The 22,706-nt window shown below is 44.6% G+C and overlaps 1 protein-coding gene across 2 annotated transcripts in view; it reads left to right on the forward strand.

Moving 5' to 3' along the window:
- RABGEF1 (RAB guanine nucleotide exchange factor 1) overlaps positions 1 to 22,706 on the forward strand; it is a 415,118-nt gene that overhangs the window by 228,221 nt on the left and 164,191 nt on the right. Inside the window, exon 4 of one of the 2 annotated variants that reach the window (XM_086954629.1) lies at positions 647 to 766. The exons of the other annotated variant lie outside the window; for it this stretch is intronic. Within the exon in view, the coding sequence (XP_086810755.1) occupies positions 647 to 766 (120 nt within the window). The remainder of the gene's footprint in view (positions 1 to 646; positions 767 to 22,706) is intronic. 2 annotated transcript variants of the gene reach the window in all.

The following is a 22,706-nucleotide window of genomic DNA, read 5'->3' on the forward strand; positions in this document are numbered from 1 at the left end:
CCTAGGTCGAACTAACCCAAATGAAGCGGATTCAGGGGCAGCTGACTTGAAGTGTACCTGCTTTGAATGTACCTGATGCTCTTCCTTAGAATGACTGCTTTTGTCCTGAGGTTTATGTGACATAGCTAAGCACTTGGGAAGGAGATCCTAGCTGTCAGATGGAGGAATTAGCATAACACATAAGAGTAAAATATTTACATTCGCCATCTGCATATTGAAATACATGGTTAACCAACACATATATGATGTTTGCGTTTTGAAATTCGAATAACCTTGTATTCTTTTTTTTATTTTGAAGTGTTAGCATTTACGACTCTTGGGGTTTCTGTTGATTAATAATTTCTGCCCCTATCTTAATTGAGGCATTTCCTTATCCCAAATCAGATTTTCTAATTGCAACACACACATTTTAATTCTACCTTCGTGAATACGGCCTCCATATGTGTTTGGGCTTTGCATTTAAATTGTCACATTTGTCTGTCGATGATTGTTGCTTGGTTTAAAGGAAAGCATTTTGATTCCTTGGAATGTCTTTCTCTCCCAAATCCAAACGTGTAATGTCCAATCATTATGTCGTTATTTTCTCTGTTTTCCTTTCCCTTTCTTTTTCTTTTCTTGCCCATTGCTGCTTCTGCATTTATTTCAGTTTGTCAAGAGAAAACTCTTAAACCTGGACAGATTGGGTGGGAGCGAAATGCTGATAACCTCCTCAGGGACTTGAAGGAGATTTTTACTCCCCCGTGGGATCTGACTTCTCCCACCGAAGGTAATGCAGCACAGTATGGACTGTCTGCTTGTTGTAGCTAGAATATTTAATGTTGTTGTCTTGCGAGTGCTCACACCCAAACGGTAGGTGGGTTTAAATATGCAATACAGAATAGGTACACAGAAAGCAAGCTATTTTAGGAGCATTCTGCAGATTAGTAAATTTGACTCTCTAAAAGGAGAAGTATTTTTTATGTATTACGAGCTGCATCTGTGTATTTTTTTTAAATATATATCTTTTACATTTTCACCATGAATGCACATGTGGTTGAAGTTTAACTACATTTGGTATATTTACCTGTTCAGTTATTCCAGTGGTCACAGTTGAAGGATTATTCTGCTCCTGGTCAAAGCCTTTGACAAGCCTCAAAACCACTTTAGCAAAATAGTGGTAACTCCTAATACGTTTTTGTTTAATACAAAGCTTTAAACCACCTTGTTAAATACCTCCTGGGCTTCCCAGCCTTATTCTGCCTAGCTTCACTGCCTTACACGAGGCAATGATGCTAGGGAGAACTATGAGCGCTTCCGTATATATATATATATATATATATATATATATATATATATATGTATATCACGGGATTCTGTTCACTTGCTCTGATTTCTCAGATGCTCAGTTTTGTCTAAGAACATTCTTTTAAGTTGTTTCCTTCTTTCAAACCCTAGTGTCTGTTTTCACTCTAGATTTCAATCTGTCTGTCATTTCCCTAATCCTTCACTCTCCTTGCTGTTGGTGGCGCAGGTTTTCTTTTTTTCAAATCTCATATTAACCCTCTTTGTTTTACTCCCCAAACTTCTCCCCCTTCACTGCTGTTATGAAGCCCTAGTTATTTTTCCTTCTTCACCTTGGGTCTCAATCTAAAACCTCAAACGTTACCCTGTTTTGACCCTTGCATCTGGTATTTTGCCGTTTTGTCTCTTTCGGTTTCTTTAATATTTATCTTTGTTCTGAAGTGTTTGAGCAGTACTTAAAATCTGCTGTTATTTTGCCTCTAATAAAATAATTGCCTCCCTTCACTTTCCTTTCGCTGATATAGTTTCTCGCTACCTCCCTTTGTTAACACCTTGAAAGATTAAATAATTCTCAATTGTCTATTGCACTTTACACTAATAGAATCACAGAAAAACATAAGCATTATGGGTGGAATCATAGAATTAATCTCAGCCACTGATAGACTAGGAGCCATATTCCAGCCCATTGTGTTTTTGCCCTCTATGCCCATCTAGAACAAGATCAGTCATTTGCAAATCAGACTTACTTGCTGCAGTAGGAACAATTCCAGTCTGAACTGCAAGGTCCCCTCTAAAGGGGAACACAAACAACTACTTCCCGGTTTCAGCCGTTCTGGGCATCGTCAGTGATGTGCATTGGAGTCCAGTGGCACCCACGTCTTGGCATACCCATTGCACGTATATAATGCTAGTTTAATCAGTACCTCTGACTGGAACAATTAAAACAATGGCTAACCTGTTACCGATTCTACCTTATTGGAGACCAACTCTGAACTTACATGATGCCTACTTCTACATGTGTCCACTACCCATATGCTTAGCTTTCCTTCAGTCTGGACATGGCCATTAAGGTATTAATATAAGCAGATTTTTGCATAGGATTTGTATGTACCCCAAACTAAGATGAATAGAAAAATCCAACATTCGCTTTAGACAAATGTAATGGAGACTAAATTTGTTAATGCTTTATGCTCTTGACGCTTTTGACACATTTGTCAAGTAGGGACAAGATGTTTTTTTTTTAAGTTTCCTTACTCTTGGCTTAATGGTTTGAATTCGATTTGCGTCAATGAAACGCTGCATTAATGTGGTTCTTTTAGCAAGGGTCCCTATGAAATAGACCCTTCCTCCTGGGTCCTATTGGATATTCTCTTCTTTGTTGGTCACCTGAAAAGGTCTAAAATTCAGGTCTTCTGAATCTGATGTTGCAAGGACAGTGTATTTTTTAACCAATTGAGAGTAAACAATGATATCCTGTATATTTTCAACAGAGAATTACACATTACCCTAATTAATTTAGAGTATAAGGTATTTTCTGATCTTGAAACCCTTACTTCTCTCACGTAGTGGAAAGAGGATCTTTATACTGTATAAAGTACATCAGTAGTTTTCAATAAAACTGATGCAATTGATGGGTCTCTTATTTAGGCAGTGAGATAGCTTGCCTCTCAGTACATTTTACATGGGAAGTAGACATTTCCCTGGAGTGTGCAGCCCTTCTGCTTTGATAGGGTAAATCATTTTGCAGGAAGAGTCAGTACCCAACTCCATAAGTTGTTTTAGTGAATCCCATTGCTAGATGATTTTGATAGCCAAACAGATTTGGGTTCATCTTTGTGCCGGACACAGGTAAAAAACTGTCATGTAAAGATGTTGGATCTACTTTCACAGATTAGAGCACTTTCCTCCTCTTTCACCCCTCCTTGTTTATTCGGTAGAGTATACTATACTCCAGTGTATATTAGTCTGTACAGCTCTCTGCTACTTTGTAGCTAGCATTGGATAATATTCATCCACGTATTTGCTTAAAGGGAGGTATAATCTCTAAATACTCTCTTCTACCCCCTGCCCAATCATTTAAGACTTAGTTCTTGTTAATGTGACCTTTGAACGTTGAGGTTTATCCTTGAAGAAAACCTACCTTCTCATGGATATTTTGTCTGCAGATTCCTCACATTTAGAATATCCCCAGGTGCCAGACTAGATCCAGGATAATCTTCCAGCAATTCTCCTGCGAGCTAGTAGGTGTGCATTGTATGGCTTTGCGGTGACTCCATACCTCCTCAGAAATGAGGGAGTGTAGCCGCATATAAGTGGCACCCCTTAGTTCCTTTCTTTCTATTCCCTTTAATGCAGACCTAAAGAGCCAATTTCAACATGTCAGTCTTCAAAAGACTCCCAAAGAATTTTCACAGTGTGCTAGGGAACTGTGTCTCCACCAACAACAAGAATTGAGCTGTGCTGATACTGCAGGTAGTAGATGCTGGTTATGGTCCTGCACGAGTTTTTCCAGGGTGACTTGAACTCATGCTAAGCCTCAATGTAATGTGACAAGTGTGAACTCATGCACTAAGGTGATTCGGGACCGGGAGACTAAGCTCTGAGTCAATGAACATAAGAATAGGTCACAAACAAAGTTCGGGTCCCATTTCCGGTTGTGGGCATGTTCTTGGTCACAATGTCACTTTAGCGAATAGTACACTTCCCACTTGAAGTCTTCTGGTGAGTCAAAGTCTAGGCACAGGTGTAAGATGGCCACTCGAAGTGTACTGAGTAGGCACAAGGGTGATGTCTCCTAGGTCAAGACTAATCCTGCAATTGGTCCCAGTGCACCCCGAGTTTCCCAGGCCATCATTGACTCTACAACAAATAGTGGCCTTTGAATAGCCATGCTGCAGATTTTTGGTGTGTTTCCAGCTCCTACTGGCGTGCCTTTGTTCCCTTTGCAAACCAAAACCAAAAGGGGGTACGAAGGGTTAATGAAGGTCCAGCACACGCGCCCCTGGGTAAGACTGAGAAACAAAAAGGAGTGCAGTTCCTATAGGTGATAGATCGATAGTCCTAAATGGATCAAGTCCAGGAGATCTGATCCTTCAGGAGCAAGAGCCCTCACAGACCCCAAGGGATGTCATGTTTCATCATTGGGCAGCTCCTCGTTGGGCCGGCGCTGCAATACCAACGGGCCCCACAGTGGGGCTCTTTGCCAGAGGGCTTTAGAGCTACAATCTGTGATGTGTGGATGTCGTAGTGAGGGTGTAGTGTGTGAGTATAATGGTGAGATATGTTAAAAATAACTCTGGGGATTTGTAGAGAAGATGTATTATATGTTTGGAAACCTTGGGTATATTAACAACAAGTGTGGGCTACTGTGGTTATAATGGACCCCGTCCGCTCTAGGTATTGGTAATGGTCAACATGTTTCTTGCCGCAAAGTCTAAAAAGATCAAGGCAATTCGTCATGACTGTGAAAAGACACATTAAAACGACTCCTTAACGGACAGTTGTGTGCACAAGCCTTACTTAGTGCCTAGCTATCCCAAGCGCAGAAAGAGTATATGGTATACCTTAAAGCGGTCAAATATACCGACCGCTTTCGTACGAACGGAGGGCTCCCATGAGCCGAAGCAGAGTTGCGCAGCTATGCGTCCTCCCGTGATTTGAGATTGTTGCAGAATGCGTACGACCTACCCGTTCCTCTGCTCGGCTCTTTGTTCCGTTGGCTTCTGTCTTTGGCCTTTCCCCGGCACTGTCTGCCCCCTCGGGCCATCCACCGGGCCTATACAACTCCAGTACTGACTTCTACTCTAGTGAGAAGGACCATGCTGGTTCCTTAAATACTCGCGCTAGTCGATGGTCCAGTCCCGATACCATTCTCTGACCCTGAACTGACGTCTGCTTGCTCCAGGCTCATGTTGCTCTATTAAATAATGAAGTGCAACCAGTGGTTATACCACAGGATTCCAATCCTAGACAACTGCCTCAACGCAGGTATCAGAGGAGGCACACTCAATTGAGCTCCTGATTCGAACCCAACGCAAAAAAACGAGTCTCAGGACACTGATGATGGTGAAGAAAGAAAATACTATAATTGCAGTGGGCCACTATTGTGACCTAAACTGATGCATTACCTAAGATTTTTTAGAGGGGGTCAGTTTTTCATGAGCTGTTATTGCCATTTAATGAATCCCTTACTGATTCTGTTACGTGGTCCAAGCCATGCTCATGCATGCCAATCATTCAACCTGTAGCTAGGCAGCATAGACAGGCCTCCAGTTACCCTGGCTAAGCATCCTAGATTGGAGAGCCTGACTGTTCAAATAAGATGAAGCCAAACTCCTTTCCAACCGTCCTTCATATAGGAAATTTAAAAGACTTGATACTTTCAGTAAGAGAATTTGTTCTGCGGCTAGTTTAGCCCAAACATCTATCAATGCAGTTTGTCTCATGAGAAGGTACAGTCACATATTATGGCATGTGGCCAGCAATATTTCAAATCATGCTTTTGTTTTTCTTTAATGTGGTTATTGCGATTTCCCCATTATTAAACATTACAAGTATAACAGATCGTCCTCATGAGATACCATAAAGGAACATTTGTAATTATTCATACAATGAATGCTCCTTTATCCTTACTTTGCTCACATTGTTTTAAAGTTATCTAACATTTGTCTATTGAACAGAAAGTCAACAACATTCATACCCAGTTCGTTGAAGCAGATAGGGACAAGTTTACTTTCTGCCTTCCTCAGTGTGTCAGTTCTGTAGTGTCTGGTATGGGGGGCTGCTATCTGGTCTCCGCATGTGTATCGCGAGGGGAGAGTGTCTTGCTGCACAGTCATCTTATCATACTGTGTTCTCTGCCAGCCCGCGTCTAAGTGCTCCTCTCGGTAACTTGTTGTCATGTTGCACACTGAAACATGATGGTATTGGGGTTGCTTAAAAGTTTTACCTTTGTGCATCTAAGTGAGTGTATTGTCTGCTTTGGCTGCACCACCAATAACATTTTCTCCCAGGTACATAGCCCTGTAGCTCCACCCCGATTGTATTGTGTAGCACCATTCTCTCAGCTCTGCTCCATTTCTGGACATCCACCAGCCAACCTTTAATGCTTGGGGGTTATCAAGTCTTCCATAACATTACTAAAGCTGTTTTACAAGTAGAAGGCCAAGATCTAGCAATCAAATTGTATGTTTGTGTTTTGCTGGGTGTGGCATTATACCCAGTAAGCATGTCTTGATGTCTAATGGGAGCAGGCTATTTGTAAGTTCCTGTAGTATCACCTTAATTTGTGTCAAGAAATGTGCTAGTACTACGCACAACCATACCATGTGCAGGAAGTCTGCTTCCCGTGTCTGGCAATGTGAGCATGTTTCTGACAAACTTGTGTACATTTTTGCTAACTGTATCAGTGTCCAACATGTGTGGTGAAGATAATTGAATTGCGTGCATTTAAAGCTTGTGTTCCTGGTGACTGTTTTTGTGTAACGGAGGATCTTCTCCCAGTCGGTGACCATTGTATCCTTCCTTAGTGCCCTGTCCCTTTTCATTTCAAGGGGTTCCAAGCTGGTAGCCTGCGCTTCTGATATAGCCCCATAGAGGAGAGTCCATGCATATCTTTCTGTCCCATGCAAAAATATTGAATGTAGGAGGCACACACCATACGGGACAGTCTGGATGCAGCCAGTATGTGCTTTTGGGTGGCCTGCACACCATTGATTGCATCAGCAGAGATATTACACCAGTGCTGTGCTCAGAAGGCACAGGACAAGTCATGTTATTTTTGTTAGTTCCTTATTTCGAAGACGTATGAAGGCGTCCAGTCTATTTTGGACCTCTGTCCACTGAGCACTTTTCTGAGGAACGACAGATTCCAAATGCACACTGTGGCTCAGATCCTGACAGCTCTGGTTTCAGGGGACTTGATGGCGTCTTTGGACTTGCAGAAAATGCATTTCCTCATATTCATCCTAGATTCCCACATGCGTTACCTGTGATTCAAGGTAGGCCAGGAATACTTTAGGGTTACCGTACCTCTTTTCTGTCTTATCTCAGCCCCTCAGGTGTACAATAAAAGTCATGCCTGTGGTAACTGCCCATCTTTAGAGGTTGGGAGTTTTCTTATTTGGGTACCTCCGCGAGTGTCTGTTAAAGACATGCTTGCCACAGTTAGTCATGGACTACCTCCCAGATGACAATGAATTCCTGATATCGCTGGAGTTCACCCTCAACGAACCCTACATGGAGAATTTCCTTCATTGAGGCAGACCAGAATACAGTGGAATTAAGGCCATTCCAACACCGGAACATACAGGATATAATCCCAATATTTTGGGATCAATCCTTGGTCTTGGTGAAGAGGGCTTTAAGACGTTTTGGTCTCCCAACTTCGTGCATCCTCTTCCATACACCAGGTGGCATATGTGAAGCCCGCAGTGGAACCCCCGATCCCAGTGGGTCCGTTTTCAGGGCTGCTTTGCTGATTTTATTCAGAGCTTGAAGGAGACCGATATGGATTTGCATTGGTGTTTGACGAGTGCTATCCTGACCTATGGTAGGTTGCACTGCCTCCCCCACCCAGAGGTCTCAGCGGTGACAGGTGTATTGCTCCTGGGATGGATGAATTTCAGAGACCTCTGACAGAGAGCCAGCTCTATATCCATCTCCGGGAGCTTCAGTCAAACCATCTCACCACAAAAACCTTTCTGCCAACCAGCAAAGAGAGGATGGTGCAGTTTTTCGCTAACAACATTACTGCCATGTGGTACTGCAACAGAGTAGGGTCCCTAATCCTCTGCCCTGAGGCCATTCGCCTCTGGAGGTGGGTGGACTGCAGAGCATCTTCTCGTAGACAACCACATAGAAGGGTCCTTGAATGTCAGAGTGGATAAACTGAGCAGACCTCATCTAGTGGACCATGAGTGATACCTCTATACTGAAGTGGCGCCGGACATCTTTGTTCAACCAGTAGAATTTGCCTTGGTGTAATCTGTTCACCACTTTCGAACATGCAATGTCAACAGTTTTTCACTATGGAGTTTTCCTTAGAGGATGCTTTCTGGCTGGCATGGAACAAAGGATTCCCGTATGTGCGTATTTCCACCACTATTTCTCCTGACATGAATTCTGTATAAGATCAGGACAGACCAGGTACAAATCATCTTAATTATCTGTGCTGTGCTGCTGACACCACGCCAGGACGGGCGCTGCTTCTGAATCCTGACCTGCACCTTTGGGAAACTGCTTGCGGAACCCGCTTTGCGGGTCCCGCTTCGCTTGGGGCTTCCTTCTCTGCCGTGGCTGCTGGGTGCTTGATTCCGGGTGCTGTGACCTGCAGGGCTGCGAGCGTGTTGTGGGCGCAGGACTTCAAGTCCCAGGAGCGCCCACAACTCCCAATTGCTGTCACCTGGGACGCTCTCCCTGCAGGCTCCTCCCTGGTGTCTGACTGCGGTAAATACCGTCTTCTCCTTCCTTCCAGCGGATTCCTCTGTGCTGTGCTGCTGACTCCACGCCAGGACGGGCGCTGCTTCTGAATCCTGACCTGCACCTTTGGGAAATTGCTTGCGGAACCCGCTCCGCTCTCCCTGCAGGCTCCTCCTCTTCCTCCCAAAACAGTATTTCACTAACTGGATATCCCCGCTGCGCGGGAGGGCGCCGGGAGAAGCCCGGGACAAGGGCGGGACCGTCTGTGGCCGTCAGGGGCCTAAGGAGGCCGGGCTGGGCCATACCCCTGATATTTGTCCATCGGCGCATTTCATAGTAAGTGACATCTAACTATTGTATTTTGCTGGCACATAACAGTGCAATGTCTGCATCCACAAGTAGTGTCAGTCCGCCAACCCCACCGGTTGAGACTGGCCCATTGGCAATTGGTCCATTGGATAAATTCTTTTTCAATCGTTCATCTCTATCCATTGACAAAGAGATATCACTGGCTGAGAAGCGCGCTGAGCGCAGACTATCGATTGAACTACTTAAAAACATTACGGACAAGCACTCTACTCAAACATATCCCACCTTGGTAACACCATTATCCTCGGTAAATCTCCCAGTTGTAAATGAGCAATTTGAGGTACTCACAAATGCTGTGGATAAAGGCAATGCTACTGAACTGATCTTATCCAGTGGGAGTGATATTAACCCTACGCTGCTTCGTGGTCCAGGTGCCCAGGCTGCCTTGGTTCAACCCAAGCACGGATCTAAAAGGAAAAGAACTACCGTACCGAGAAAATGTAAATATGTTGTGAAACCCCCACAAAAGCATAGGAAGTTACATAAGACTATCTGTACTAGAGAGGTTGCCGTTGTGGCAAGTTGTAGCACAGAAGGTGTATTGAATGGGAATGTTGTTTTACTGGATAGCCCTGTCCCTGCTAAGAATATTGCTACTGAGTCAGGCCCCCCAACTGATGATAAGCTTCCATTGCTTACAAACCTGATCCCTGAGCTAGAAAAGCTGCTCAGATCAATTCTTTCCCCGATTGAGGATAGAATTGTTAAGCTCTCTGATCGCCTAGATCACTTTGAGCAGGCAACGCTAGACAATTTCTTTTCCACAAAATCATTGATCAAAACCAACACTAGGATGGACGTAAGTGTCAACCTCCAGGGCAATACCAACCATACAACCCATGACAAGGGAAAGAGGCCACAAACTAACCCCCTATTACCATCCAAGTCAGGTAGTGCATCTGTAAGCAGAACTTCCAATTCTATTGAATTAGTACATCTAGGTTCTGCTCCAAATCCCCCTAATACTGCGAATCCAGTCCAGTCTGTGGTGCTCCAATCAACAATAATACCAGTTCCTCCTCCTGTAGTTGGGTCAGGGGTTAATGTATGTTCCACAGTGGGTAAAGCTAATGCACCTACCCAACCAACCAACAACCAGATGGTGTCAAACAAACCTGTAGTAGGGCTAGGGGTTAATACAGGTTCCTTAGCGGGTAAAGATACAGCACCTACCCAACCTACTAACAACCAGCTGCTATTAAACAAACCTGTACCCCGTCCTGTTTTTACAGTTCCCAAACCGATCCCACCACCCTTGATAAAGCCACCACATAGGAAACCCCCAGTGAACCTTACTCCAGACTCTTTCCCCTACATAGCCGTTCTCATAAATGTTCCACCTCTATCTGTAGGGCAGAGAGAAACCTTCCAGATGCTTAAAAATAAGATCATGCACTGGTTAAGGGAGAATCGTCCTCTCCCTGGAGACGTCGATGGGTTAATCTTAGGGGTTAGGAGAATAGATTGGATAGGGTACACAACTAAAAGTCTGGGCGGGGATTGTATTGTGGTGAACTTTCAAGATCCAAGGGTGGCTGGATGGATAACTAGACAGGGATGGGGTACAAACAAGGGAGGTATTGGAATTGTTGATCTCACCTTTTTTTACCCCCGCCCATCCAGTGTATTAACTAGCCTGCTTAATGAACCCATAAATCATCCCACCCTACCTTTGCCAATTATTCAAACATCAGCTCCACCTCCACTGTTCCAAAACTATACTACATGTATGAATTATAACCCTCCTGTCGGATGGCAGGATCAGAGTTGGGGTCGTTGACAAACTGTGCACGATTCGTGCAGTAGTATCGGAGGGTGTATCAACGAATCTAAAGGGAGCTGTGATGATCATGATGATATTGCGGGTACAACCACAACTGTTGAGAAAACTGGAAATGGAAGTTTTACTGTGGCGGGAGGCGATGAGATAGCAAATATAAATGCTAGTGCTGGGGAATTATCCATACCAACAGCAAACGCCATCGGTTGTGTGAAGGTCGCCAATACTGCTGAAAACCCAATGGCTCTCCAACCATGTTCCAAAACTAGCAATTCCGGTGGGATCGAACTCAGCTCTGGTATGTTTTTATCCTGGAATATTGCCGGGTTGGGTAGTAAGCTAGTCTCCCAATCTTGGGTAGAATTTATCAATGGGTTCGATGTATGTTGTTTCCAGGAAACTTGGGCTTGTGACCCAGTCTTTCTCTGTGGCTATTTAAACTTTTTTATACCAGCCACCAAAGGTGGAAGAGGTTGACCAATGGGAGGTCTCACTGTCTGGATAAAGCAGAACTTGGGCATCTCTATTAAAATGCTGGATTTGGGAATTAGTGATCTGCAACTGCTAAGAATCTCATCAGAAAAGGGGGTTTTAATGGACTTATATAATGTTTATGCAAGAGGGAGTAACTCAGCTAATTCTTCCACTCTAGAGGCGCTGTCTGCTGCCTTAGGAACCAAGTCGCAAGATAGCAGGGTAATAGTAGCTGGGGATCTTAATAGGACTTTTGAACCCCTTGACTGTACAAATGACCCCCTAGGGAAAGAGGAGGATAATCTTTGGGGAGTACCACCTTTAACTCTAAATCCCATCACAAGGTGGACAAAGGATATCCTGTTACTAAATGCTATTTGTATGGAGCACGGTTTAAGAGCCCTGAATGGGAGAACCCCAGGGGACAAAGAGGGTAGTTGTACTTTTGATAACGGCAACAGTAGGAGCAGAATCGATTACGTAATATGTAGTCTCCAGCTGTGGCAGGGGGTTATTGATATGGCAATTAATCCTAGAATTGAAAGTGATCACAACCCCCTTTGTGTGACCCATAGGTGGTGGAATGTTGGACCTGAAAACTTGCATTTAAGGAATGATCAGATCCCAGTTATGACTAATGATGGACGTAGTCTAAAATGGCCAAGGGTACTGACAAATGATGAAACAATGACCTACATTAACCTTGTGGTGGATAATGCAATTTCTGCCATGGAGGTGGTAGATTCCACAAATCCAGGGGCTAGGGACATCACTGATATCCATAATAAGCTATTTTCCCTACTAAAACCATGTTTTTTGACTAAGACCAATAAAGGGAGGAAAAACCCGGATGTTGGTAGATGGTACAATTGCCAGTGTAGATCCGCACGTTTGGAATTGGGCCAAGACATTAGAAATAGGGACAATGTTGCCATTAGAGTGGCAAGGAAAGCGTATAAATTAGCCATTTCTCGGGCAAAGAGGAAATGGGACGAAGATCATTGGGCTGAGTTAAAAGGGGCTTCTAGTAGCAAGGATTCTAGGCTCTTTTGGAAAATCATCAAGTGGGGTAGAGGAGGTAGCCCCGCAAGACCCGATAACAACGTAGCCGAAGAAGCCTGGGTAGAGTACTTCAGACCACAATATGCTGAAGTCATGCAACCCGGGGTAGGGGAGGGCATACTGCCAGTCTTTGCATCTGACAATTTGTTCACCCACAAAGAAGTTGAGAATGCTATTAGCTCGGTAAAATGCGGGAGAGCACCAGGGTTAGACGGTATTCCCCCGGATATTTTTAAACATGATATGAGGAGGTGGGCGAAATATATTTTTCTGTTAGGAAATGCCTTAGCCAAGGGGGGGGGGGTGGTTCCCGAGTTATGGAAAGGAGCAATTATTATCCCCATTTATAAAAAGGGAGATTGTTCACTCCCCGCCAACTACAGGCCCATAAGTTTGATAGCAACCGTGCAAAAAGTAATGGGGAGAATGGTTACAAATCAACTTATGGACTGGGTGGAGGACAATAACGCTCTCTCGCCATTCCAGGCAGGATTCAGGCGAGCGACCAGCACCATTGACCAGGTCTTCCGCTTTACTATACTGCGGTGGAAGACGGTCTTACTTGGTAGGGGCTGCCTGTACGTCGCATTTGTCGACCTACGGGCGGCGTTTGACTTGGTCCCCAGGTTCAAGTTATGGCTGGTCCTGCAAAAACTGGGGATCCCTGCTGAACTGCTCACCTTGATCATGCGTCTGCATAAATCTAACTTTGCAAGAGTACAGTGGGGTGGGAATGGCGAGTCAACTCCGGACTTCCCGGTGGAAAGGGGGGGCCGACAAGGCTGTGCCATGGCACCCTTACTATTCTCATTATTTATTAATGGGATTGTTGAGCGAATGTTGGAAGCTAGCGTAGATGCCCCATCGTTAGCGGACGTCAGGGTCCCGATCCTGATGTTCGCTGACGACACCCTGATCATGTCAAAAACCCCTGTGGGGCTACAACGTGCATTAAATATATTCGACGCTTTCTGCAAAGAGCACGGCCTAGAAGTAAATGTGGGGAAGACGAAACTAATGGCCTTCTCCCCACGCCGTAAAACTTATCCTAAGGTAACCCTGAATAATAGCAAGCTAGAGACTGTCAAAGAGTTTGTATATTTAGGGGTACAGATAGCAGAGGGCCCTGGTTGGTCACATCACTTGGAAAAAACGGCCCTAAAACATCAACAACTAGCAGGAGCATTGCGGGGGGAACATCGAAAATCTAAGACGAAACCGATCAAACCTGTTCTTATGGTTTATGACGCCAAGGTCTTAGGCGCGACCTTATACGGTGCAGAGTTATGGGCCTGGGACAATCTCGACTTTACAGATATCTGAGAACAAGTTTCTCAGAGGGATTACAGGACTCCCACAGAGTACCCCCCTATTGCCACTGTTTCTGGAGCTGGGTAGACGTCCCATTAGTGATAGAGCGCGATTGCGCCCTGTCCTCTACTGGAGACGTCTATGGACAACCCCTGAGATTAGGCAATATGCTGAGGATTTCCTTTCAATAATCCTGGAAGATAACTTCCACAAGATAAAGTGGCTAAAAAACTTAAGGTCCATGTTATTTAACCTTGGGTTCTCCAACCTTTGGACCAATCCACTTGGGGAGGTCTTCCCTAGTAAGGAAGCCCTCAAATTACAATATTGGGACTGGGTGGGCAGTAATTTGTTGAGAGGTGTTAGGTCTGACTCTATGGCGGGTCGCTTCCTGGAGACTAAAATCTATCCTATTTTAGAAAATTATTGAGATACTATTACGGTCCCAATGGATAGGAAGTTAGTCTTTCAGGTTAGATCTGGTTCTATTCCCCTAAAAAAACTAACTGCAGGTTGGCAGAGGTCGACCAATACGTTATGCCCAGTATGCGAAACAGCTGAGGAAAGTCTAGGCCACTTTCTATTTGCCTGCAAAGCCTATTCTTTACCTAGAAAGGTATGGCTTACACCTGTATGTAAGAACCTCGGGACACGAGATAGTGCTGTGGCACTGAGAATTTTGTGCACTTCAACTCAGGAGTCAATAGTTATTGGGGTAGCCAAATATTTGGGGTGGGCCTGGGCAATCAGGCGGCGATTTCTGAGAGGGTCCAGTTAATCATGTTTTTAGATTTTTTTTATAAAATCCATTCATTGTGTCATATATGTAAATTTTTTATATAGGTATTGTATGAGCTTGCACAAACGTTTACATGAATTTGTATTTGTCAAATGATATGTTTTTATTTTGTCATGTTCAATTTTATGCTGTGCTTTTATGAGAATTTATCTCGAATAAAGCTTGTACAAAAAAAAAAGAAATTACCCTTATGGGGCTAGGAGATTTTAGTACCTAAAACCATGATTGAGCATTAGTCCTAAAATCAGGCCGGTACTTTGGGAGGACCACTTTCTTAGCAACAAGGTAGGGTCCTGCATCAATACCTCAATGCATGGAGATTGAAAAGCAATGATTGAATGCGTGTGACTTGCCAATCCAGGTGGTTAATGTTATCCTGTAAGCCAAATGCCCTTCCACTAAATCATTTCACTGTAGGACAAATTTCTTGCCTGGTGTGGTACCCAAAATATCAACTCTTTACAAGTCAAACTTTTGGATGTTCTTTTGTTTGTTCTTTTGTTAGCCCAGCAACATCTTGCAGTGATCTCAGTCAAGTGTTTTTTATTGGTCGTTTCAGCCTTTCTGCATTGAACTGATCAACAGTCTTTATTTGTAACTGTTGTAATGTTTTGTAAAACGTTTAACTCCTATGTTTTACCCCAAACATTTGCTATGGCCAATGGGACCTAAACTTGGGTCTTAGCATTTCTTGTGTATGCATGTCATTCGAACCAAAATACAGCTGAACTTTCAGGCTCTTGACACTAAACTCTATCTTCCTATTTGCAATTACGTCTGCACACCACATGGGTGAACTTCAGGTCCTTTCAGGACAACTGCCCTATACCACCTTCTTTCCGGACGGATGGGTGCTGAGGAGCCCTGGTGGCTATCCGAACAAAGGTTGTCAATCATGTCCCCATTGGCCAGTTGATTAATCTGCTCCACCTCACCCCTCGAAAAAGGAGGAGCAACTTAATTTCCTTGACCCTTGGAAAGTATTAAGATTTTACTTAGACTACACAAAAGACCATTGCCTGGATTAATAACTCTTTGTGGGATACTTGGGTACAAAGAAAGGCAAGGCAGAACATAAGAGGGCCCTGTCAAGGTGGGTAGTCCTCTGCATCAAAGTCTGCTACTCTCTGGCAAACAAGCAACCCCCTGACCTGAAGATGTTTAAGCTGTTTCCATCAGGGCCAAGGCCGCTAGAATAGCATTGAATCAATGGATATCTGTTCTGGACCTCTGCCGGGGTGATGACGTAGGCGTCTGTGCATACATACACACTACTGCCTTGACAATTGGGTTTGGCTGAAGGTCGCTTCACCTGCTTGGTTCTATAGGACTTCTTGACCGGAGTCCACTCATCAGACACTAAACCTCTAGGGAGGTACTGCTATGATATATGTTGTAAAGGTGGGGATACTGGCTTTGGAAGTATCCCTCATATGAAGAAGTTGCTTATCTTAGATAATGCTCTTTCTGGTGAATACTATATCTAACCACAGACTCTTAACATTCCTACCTCTCGGTGGAGTGCCTTTTTTACCATCTAAAAAGGTCCCAAGTTAGGAATCAGCACACTGTTTCAGACAATTTTTTCTGCACTCATCGTTTGAGGTTGGAGTTGAAGAAGTACACATGAAACTGATGTCAGCACATGAGAGGCATAGGTAAGTGGTACTACTCCTTCACTTCTGGGGCGTTATGAGACGCAAACAGAGCACTCAAAACAGTATCTTTGAAATAGTAGAAAGTTCGAACAGTGAGGGCTTATTTATAACAAATGTTTATTTTATTATAGGCATGAAAGATCATATGTTGGTCTGTAAATTCAAATTTCCCAAGGGCTTTTCTTCAGAAACAGTCAACATGGGTTTCGTCACACACTGACTTTCTCAAGGCTTTAAATATGTAGGTAAAAGGTCACGAATTCCAAGTCAGGGAATCCAAAAGGGATCCAATAGTTCCTGTGCAGTACCCTTAGATGTAGTAAATCCACAGGGTGTACGATAACACCAAACATAAATTAAGACGATAGTGATGGGTGAAAAGGTGTATGCCGACCTCCATCGAGTGAGGTGGAAACTTCTGGTCCTAGTTTGAAAGTAGATGAAGGGTCACTACACAACCAAATTTTGATGTAGGAGTCAAGTATGTGTTATGCATGGATGGAGACCATAGTAAGATCCAATCTGACTGTCAGGAAATAATGTATGTGGCAACTGCATAGGGATAAATACCTCCTGTTTTTGCTCTCTGCATTAGCTATGCATAACAATTCTATAATGGCCCTCACTTCTTTAATGAGCATTATTTGTGTATGTTAGCCACCTTCGTGCATTTAATGACAAATGCTAGTCTTACCTTTCTTCACTTGTACCTATAGAACACTCCTGCACTTTTTTTCCGATGGATAACAACTGGTTTGTTTACTTCAAGAGCTACTTGTGCTTGTTTTCCCCCTGGCCAGGAGCTGCATATCTTATTGCATTTGCACTTTCTTAAATGTTTTGGGTTCACAAGACTATTTAATTAATGGGCGTTTACTGATATTAAACCGGTGATGTGAAAATAAGATGTGGTGTCTCTTAAATCATTCAATAGTAGTAATGTCCTGACAGTCCAGTCAGTTGAAGTACCATATGCCAGATTCCAGAAACCTTTGGGCCTAAGGTGTTATTTGACTTTCACTTAAATAAGTAGATTGTCCAGCATAGTTTGAGGGACCAAATTCTGACACATGGATGTTAGGAGGATACCAGACATTTTTGTGTGTCCTACCCACGTAGTGTAGCTGCGTTTTCTGCGGCTGTGAAACGTGTGGTAAAAGCCTCTGTTTCTTTTGGAATCATGACTCGCATTATCAAGTGCTTCACGTTTTAGGTCACGGGTAGTTCTCACCAAACCAATGTCTACAGTATTTTAGAGATGCATCCCTTACAAGCAGAGAGCTAATTGGATCAAATCCCACACACTTCGTAAAGAGCATGAGTTGGTAATAAGTTCTGGTACCAAAACTAAGTTTGGTCAGGTGTTTCATACATTGTGACAAGGCAATGTAAGGACTTTTTTTGCCTCAGGTTGTTTGTTTTTGAAAAATGTCTTATGAGCTTGAAGGAAGAAGGACTAGGGAACATAAAAATAAGAATGTTTTCACCTTAGTAACTCCACTATTAATAGTCTTTCAGCCCTATTGTCCCAATCCATCTACCATCGGATATATCGCTCAAATGTGGAAACCAAGTGCAGGAACTAAAGAAATCTGTGTGCGGAGCACTTGCTCGGTGCTTCCTAGACCAAGGATATTTGAAGAGCAAGAATGTACAAGATGATGAAGGCTGGATGGAAGACATTACAACTAAGAGTATCGTACTCCCACCAACCTGTATTGTTTTCAACGGGTCTAAATGCATGTCCATGTTTGTAAATCCTCTCATTTATCACCTTTGCCTTTTTGCTCCCATTCAGTGCCCTGTGTCTTTTCAGTAAGCAGGCTCCTCTGCTGCTTGCCTTGCTGTTTGTACTAATGAATATTGACCGCATAATATCATGTTACAAGAACATCGAGGGACAAAATATCGAAAGAATATAGAAAATTATCGATGCACTATTCCAAAACGCAACAGATGCATTAAGGAAAGTATAGATTTACTGTTCCTAAGTCCAAGCACGTGTGGGGCTAGATATATAAAATCTAGACTTACTTACCTGTCGATATTTTAATTTGTGGGGGTTTCGTTATTTTGCCATCGATATTCAGGGTGCACACCATCCTGCTCAGTGCATACGATGTCGCTATGAATTGGCACGTTTCAAACGACAGTCAGGGGCCAGTGAATATCGGTGAGATGTGCGAGACTAGGGGCCCTCATTTAAATGCTGCAATGGGCAGGGGCATCATTGTGCGATGGCCACTGACGTCAGTATAATGGCGTGAAGCGAAGATAACGACGTGAAAGGTCTCAAGCGCTTAACAAGTCCTGTACTTTTAAAGTGTCATCCTCTGCCGTCACGAGCCTGCGTGCAAGCGCTCATAAGCGCTTATCTATATCTGAAACGTGCGTCTTATCTTTGAAGGAACCACAGAGCACAGAGCAGCCTCCGACGCAATAGACGCAGACCTGTCCGACGCCCATTGCTACCGCCTCGTGCCGCCTTTCTCCTCCCGTCATGCCATTCGCCAAATCTTTACGTTTCCTCGCCTTCTTGCATGGCCCTCTTTCTCCCCTGCCTGCCGGGCCCCCTTCCTGTCCCCTCGGCATATGGCCTATCTATTTTCGACTGGGGAGGGCCTTGGAGAGGCAGCAGGGCCCCTGGAGCGAGATATGAGCCCCCGTTCCTATCTTTGTGGAGCAGCTTTCGCCTCGTTCACAAGTATTTTTCGTGCGTTTGTAACTACCCCGTTTCCTGCTTCACACGTTGTAGAGTTTGACCAGAGGACCCGAAGCACGTACTACAAAATGTGTCAACTATGGACTTGAGCCTCCATCCACGTACCCTTGCCCTCAGCCCGGCTTCTCGGTCACAGACATAAAATGTATTCAGTGTGAGAAAGGTGGCATGAGAGCTCCCTGTGCAATGCTCACTGTTTTGTAGTTAAAGTTAAACGTCTACATACTTCTTGCTTTAGAGACCAGCTTTCTCGAGCAGCTGCTTGCATTGTGTTTCTGCTGCATCCTGTATACAGGGCGTCCTTAGCAGTGTAGTATTTATTTGTAAGTTTTATATAGCGCTAGCTAGACCCGGGGGTATCCGAGCGCTTTACCGAATCAAGAGCCAGGCCATAATCCAGTCACTTCGTATATGACGCACAACAAACTAAGGCTCATGTACAAAAAAACAGTAAATACACATGGAAATATTTGGCAACGCGGGTGGAATACAACATGTACCTAGATGGCAGATACTGTTAACAGGCAAGTCGCCAGTTTTGAGTTCAGTGAGAGAACGACCATCGAGGTAGACAGAGGCAAAACAGAAATAAACAGCCAGCTTTAACTGGTTAAAGGGAGAGACTGATCGAACTGAGGTGAAGAATTGCTCAAGTGTTCCAGTATTTGTTGAGTAGATGGTGTTTTAGGTCTCTTTTGCAGCCAGTGAAGAAGGGGTTGCACCGTAAGTCCCTCCGGAGAGAGTTCCATATGCTGGTGGCGATACTCGAGAACGTGCGAGCCTGGGTAGATTTCTCTTTTAGTTTGGGAGGGACGAGAAGAAGTATGTTGGAGCTTCTCAGTGTTCTGGTTCTTCCTGCTTTAATGAGTTTGTTATCTAAATATTCAGGGGTGCGCAAGTGAATGGCTTTGTGGGTGATACAGGCAGTCTTGAAATGGCATCTTCCTTCTATAGGAAGCCATTTGAGGGTCTTGAGTGCAGGTGTGATGTAGTATGTTGTGCTTTACAGATATGTGCTACCTAGTTTTGGTTGCAGCGTCAATGCTGCAAACCCTTCACCCAGCTGGCAGTTTTAAAACCGTGGCCCTGAAGAGGCCCACTGAATTTAGGGGTTACTTGGCGTTGAAGATAAATACACTTTTTGTCTTTCTTTCTAAATGTCACAATATTCTTGAACCCTGAACCACAGAGTACTTTTTCCCATTTTCCTAAAGAAATCCTAACGTTTTGTGAGCCTACATCTTGCTATGTTTGACCCCGCCCCAATTTTATCTGACTTTTAAAGGCCCCACTCATCCAACCTATCCAACTGGGGAGTCATGTGATAAAAAAACGACATCTCCTGCCATCAATGCACTGAGGGGCACCCACTTCATTTTGAGTGTGTCCTCCATCTGAGATGTTGTGTTTTTGAGATGGTTCCTTGATGACATCGCTACCTGGATAGCAGCATATGTTTTCAAACATTACCTTTCAAAGGCAGTGTCTGTTTCCGGCGTATAAGACGACCTTTTAACCCCTTAAAATTTTCTGGGAAGTCGGGGGTCGTCTTATACGCCGGATACAAAAATTGGCGGTTTATTTCACATAGCGCGGACTTCACCCGAAGGTGTCAGACCGCTTCTCAGTTGAAAATGGTGGCGATTAGGGAACTCCAGCACAACAACAAAGAACGTAGGCGATGGTGGCACTGTGCAACAACACAATATCAGCCCGTCGCCAGGCACTGAAAGCGGTCTTGAAAATAAATTACTTGTACAGTTACAGCCCGTCGCCAGCCAGAGGCAACTCAAACGCTGCGCAAGGTTTAAACTAAAACAAATGGCGCCGTGAGCCCTACCTAGACTGCAGCTGCACATCCCCCAGGCAGACGAGGCGCTCCTCCACGTGTGCTGATCTCTCTCTCCTTCCGTAATTCTTACGCTCATCGGAAGGAGAGGAGCGTCAGTACCACATGATCTCAGTCCACGGAGATAGAAAGGGGACTGTAGGACGTTAGGAAGTGGGGGTCGTCTTATACGGCGAATATAGCATGAAACCTACAGTTTGTCAATGAAAGTAGGGGGTCGTCTTATACGCCGGGTCGTCTTATACGCCGGAAAATACGGTAGTTATTCTTTCCCTATGGCCTTATCGAAGATTGAATTCAGCATCAGCGCAAATATCTGTCCTGAGTCAATCAACCAATACTGCAAACCACTTCATAGACTGATACCGGATTTACGTCAGTCACACAATATTTCTGTTTTGAACTGAATTAAAGTAGAACTGTAAATGGACATTTGTCTGGTTGTAGTATAACAAGCTGTACACCATGCAGAATTGTTTTGGATAGAATCTAAACCAAATAACACCAGAAGCGCAACCCAGTTCAATACATGTCTTTCTTCTGTAGTCCTCTCCTCAAACTTTGGGCCACAAACCAAACATAGACTTTTTATATGTTAAGGGTTTTACCATACTTATAGATCTCTTTGCACTCTAAATGCTGACATAATAAAGTCAAAAGTAAAATGTGGTTGGGGCTTGGCCAGCACATTCAAGATGGCAGAAACGAGCTAGAGAAGCTCCCAGCCCCCTCATTCGCCTCTGCCATATTTACTTCTATCCTAGCCGATAGTGTGCTCCTAAACAGTGAGGTAACATTCTTGTAGCTCTTGGCCATTCCAGCAGCCAACGCTTGCTCCTGAAACTTTGTGACTGAAACTAGGGACTTGCTTTGATTCCCTAGTCCTGAGACCTGCAATAAGCACTGTCAAACAAGAGCATCCTCACCTGGCTTCTTGGCGCTCCACTGAAGGACCTGATCCCAGTCGCCTTTTTAAATAGGACGCTGAGGAACCTGATGTGTGTCCTCCTTGGGCTAGGAGACCATTCGGCCTGGTGCAGTCCCATAAGGGGGGCCAAACAGGCATACTGGCACTTCAGCACCTTTAGGGACCTGAGGTGTTGGCCCATCTGGACCCTTTCTTCTTCCTTGCCTCCTTCAATTGCTTGGTCCGGCCCGTCCTTGCCCTTTTGGGGTGCCTGGGCGTCTGAACTGCTCTGAGCTGCTGCCCCAGACACTGATGCAGTAGGACTGCCTGGGAGCGTGGAGTTGGCTTCCTCTACTGTTGTGCCTCACCCGCTGGACACTGCATAGATTGGGTGCTGTGGCTTGCCTGGGCCCTCCCTGCTTTATCATCTTCTGTGGCTGACCTACCCTTGGGCTGATGGAGCTCCTGTGAACCCACGCTACAGTTGCCAGCTTCTGGTGAGTGTGGGGGTCCCCTGTGAGACCGCTTGGAGGCAATTGAGGTGGTGGTTTTCCCTGTCAAACATCTCCTGTACGTGCTGCAGAAGTGGGTCCCTCTTGTTCCATCCAATTAAGGACCTCCATCCAACTGAGACTGCTGGCCCGCTGCCCTGTTGAACTGGTCCGAAGCATGAGCCAGATCCACGTCTGTGGTGTTTTCCCTGTGGACCCTGTACTCCGGTTAATTCCCCGCCCTCCTGGGGGCACAGCAGCCCAATCTACGGGAGCTTGGAACACCTTGGGGAAGAAAGGCCTACTTTACCTGATAGTAATACCAGCTTGGTCAAGACACATACAACATGTGTGTCCCCTCCTGTCGATCACTGGAAGCAAACATTTGCAAGCCCTAATTATACTGCCTCTGATTTAAGGGTGAGCTGATCAGGCTTTTGGCTGGAGGCAGGAGAGGAGCTGGAGAACCAACTTAGGCCTGCTGCTGTGATGGAGTAGTTTGTCTGGAGCATTAGACTCACCCTCCTGCTGCAAAGCTCTTGAGAGGGATCAGTTCAGTTGGAATGATGCCCTGAGGGCCCATC

Source organism: Lissotriton vulgaris, chromosome 2_1 (assembly GCF_964263255.1).
Source record: "Lissotriton vulgaris chromosome 2_1, aLisVul1.2, whole genome shotgun sequence".
Classification (NCBI taxonomy): Eukaryota; Metazoa; Chordata; class Amphibia; order Caudata; family Salamandridae; genus Lissotriton; species Lissotriton vulgaris.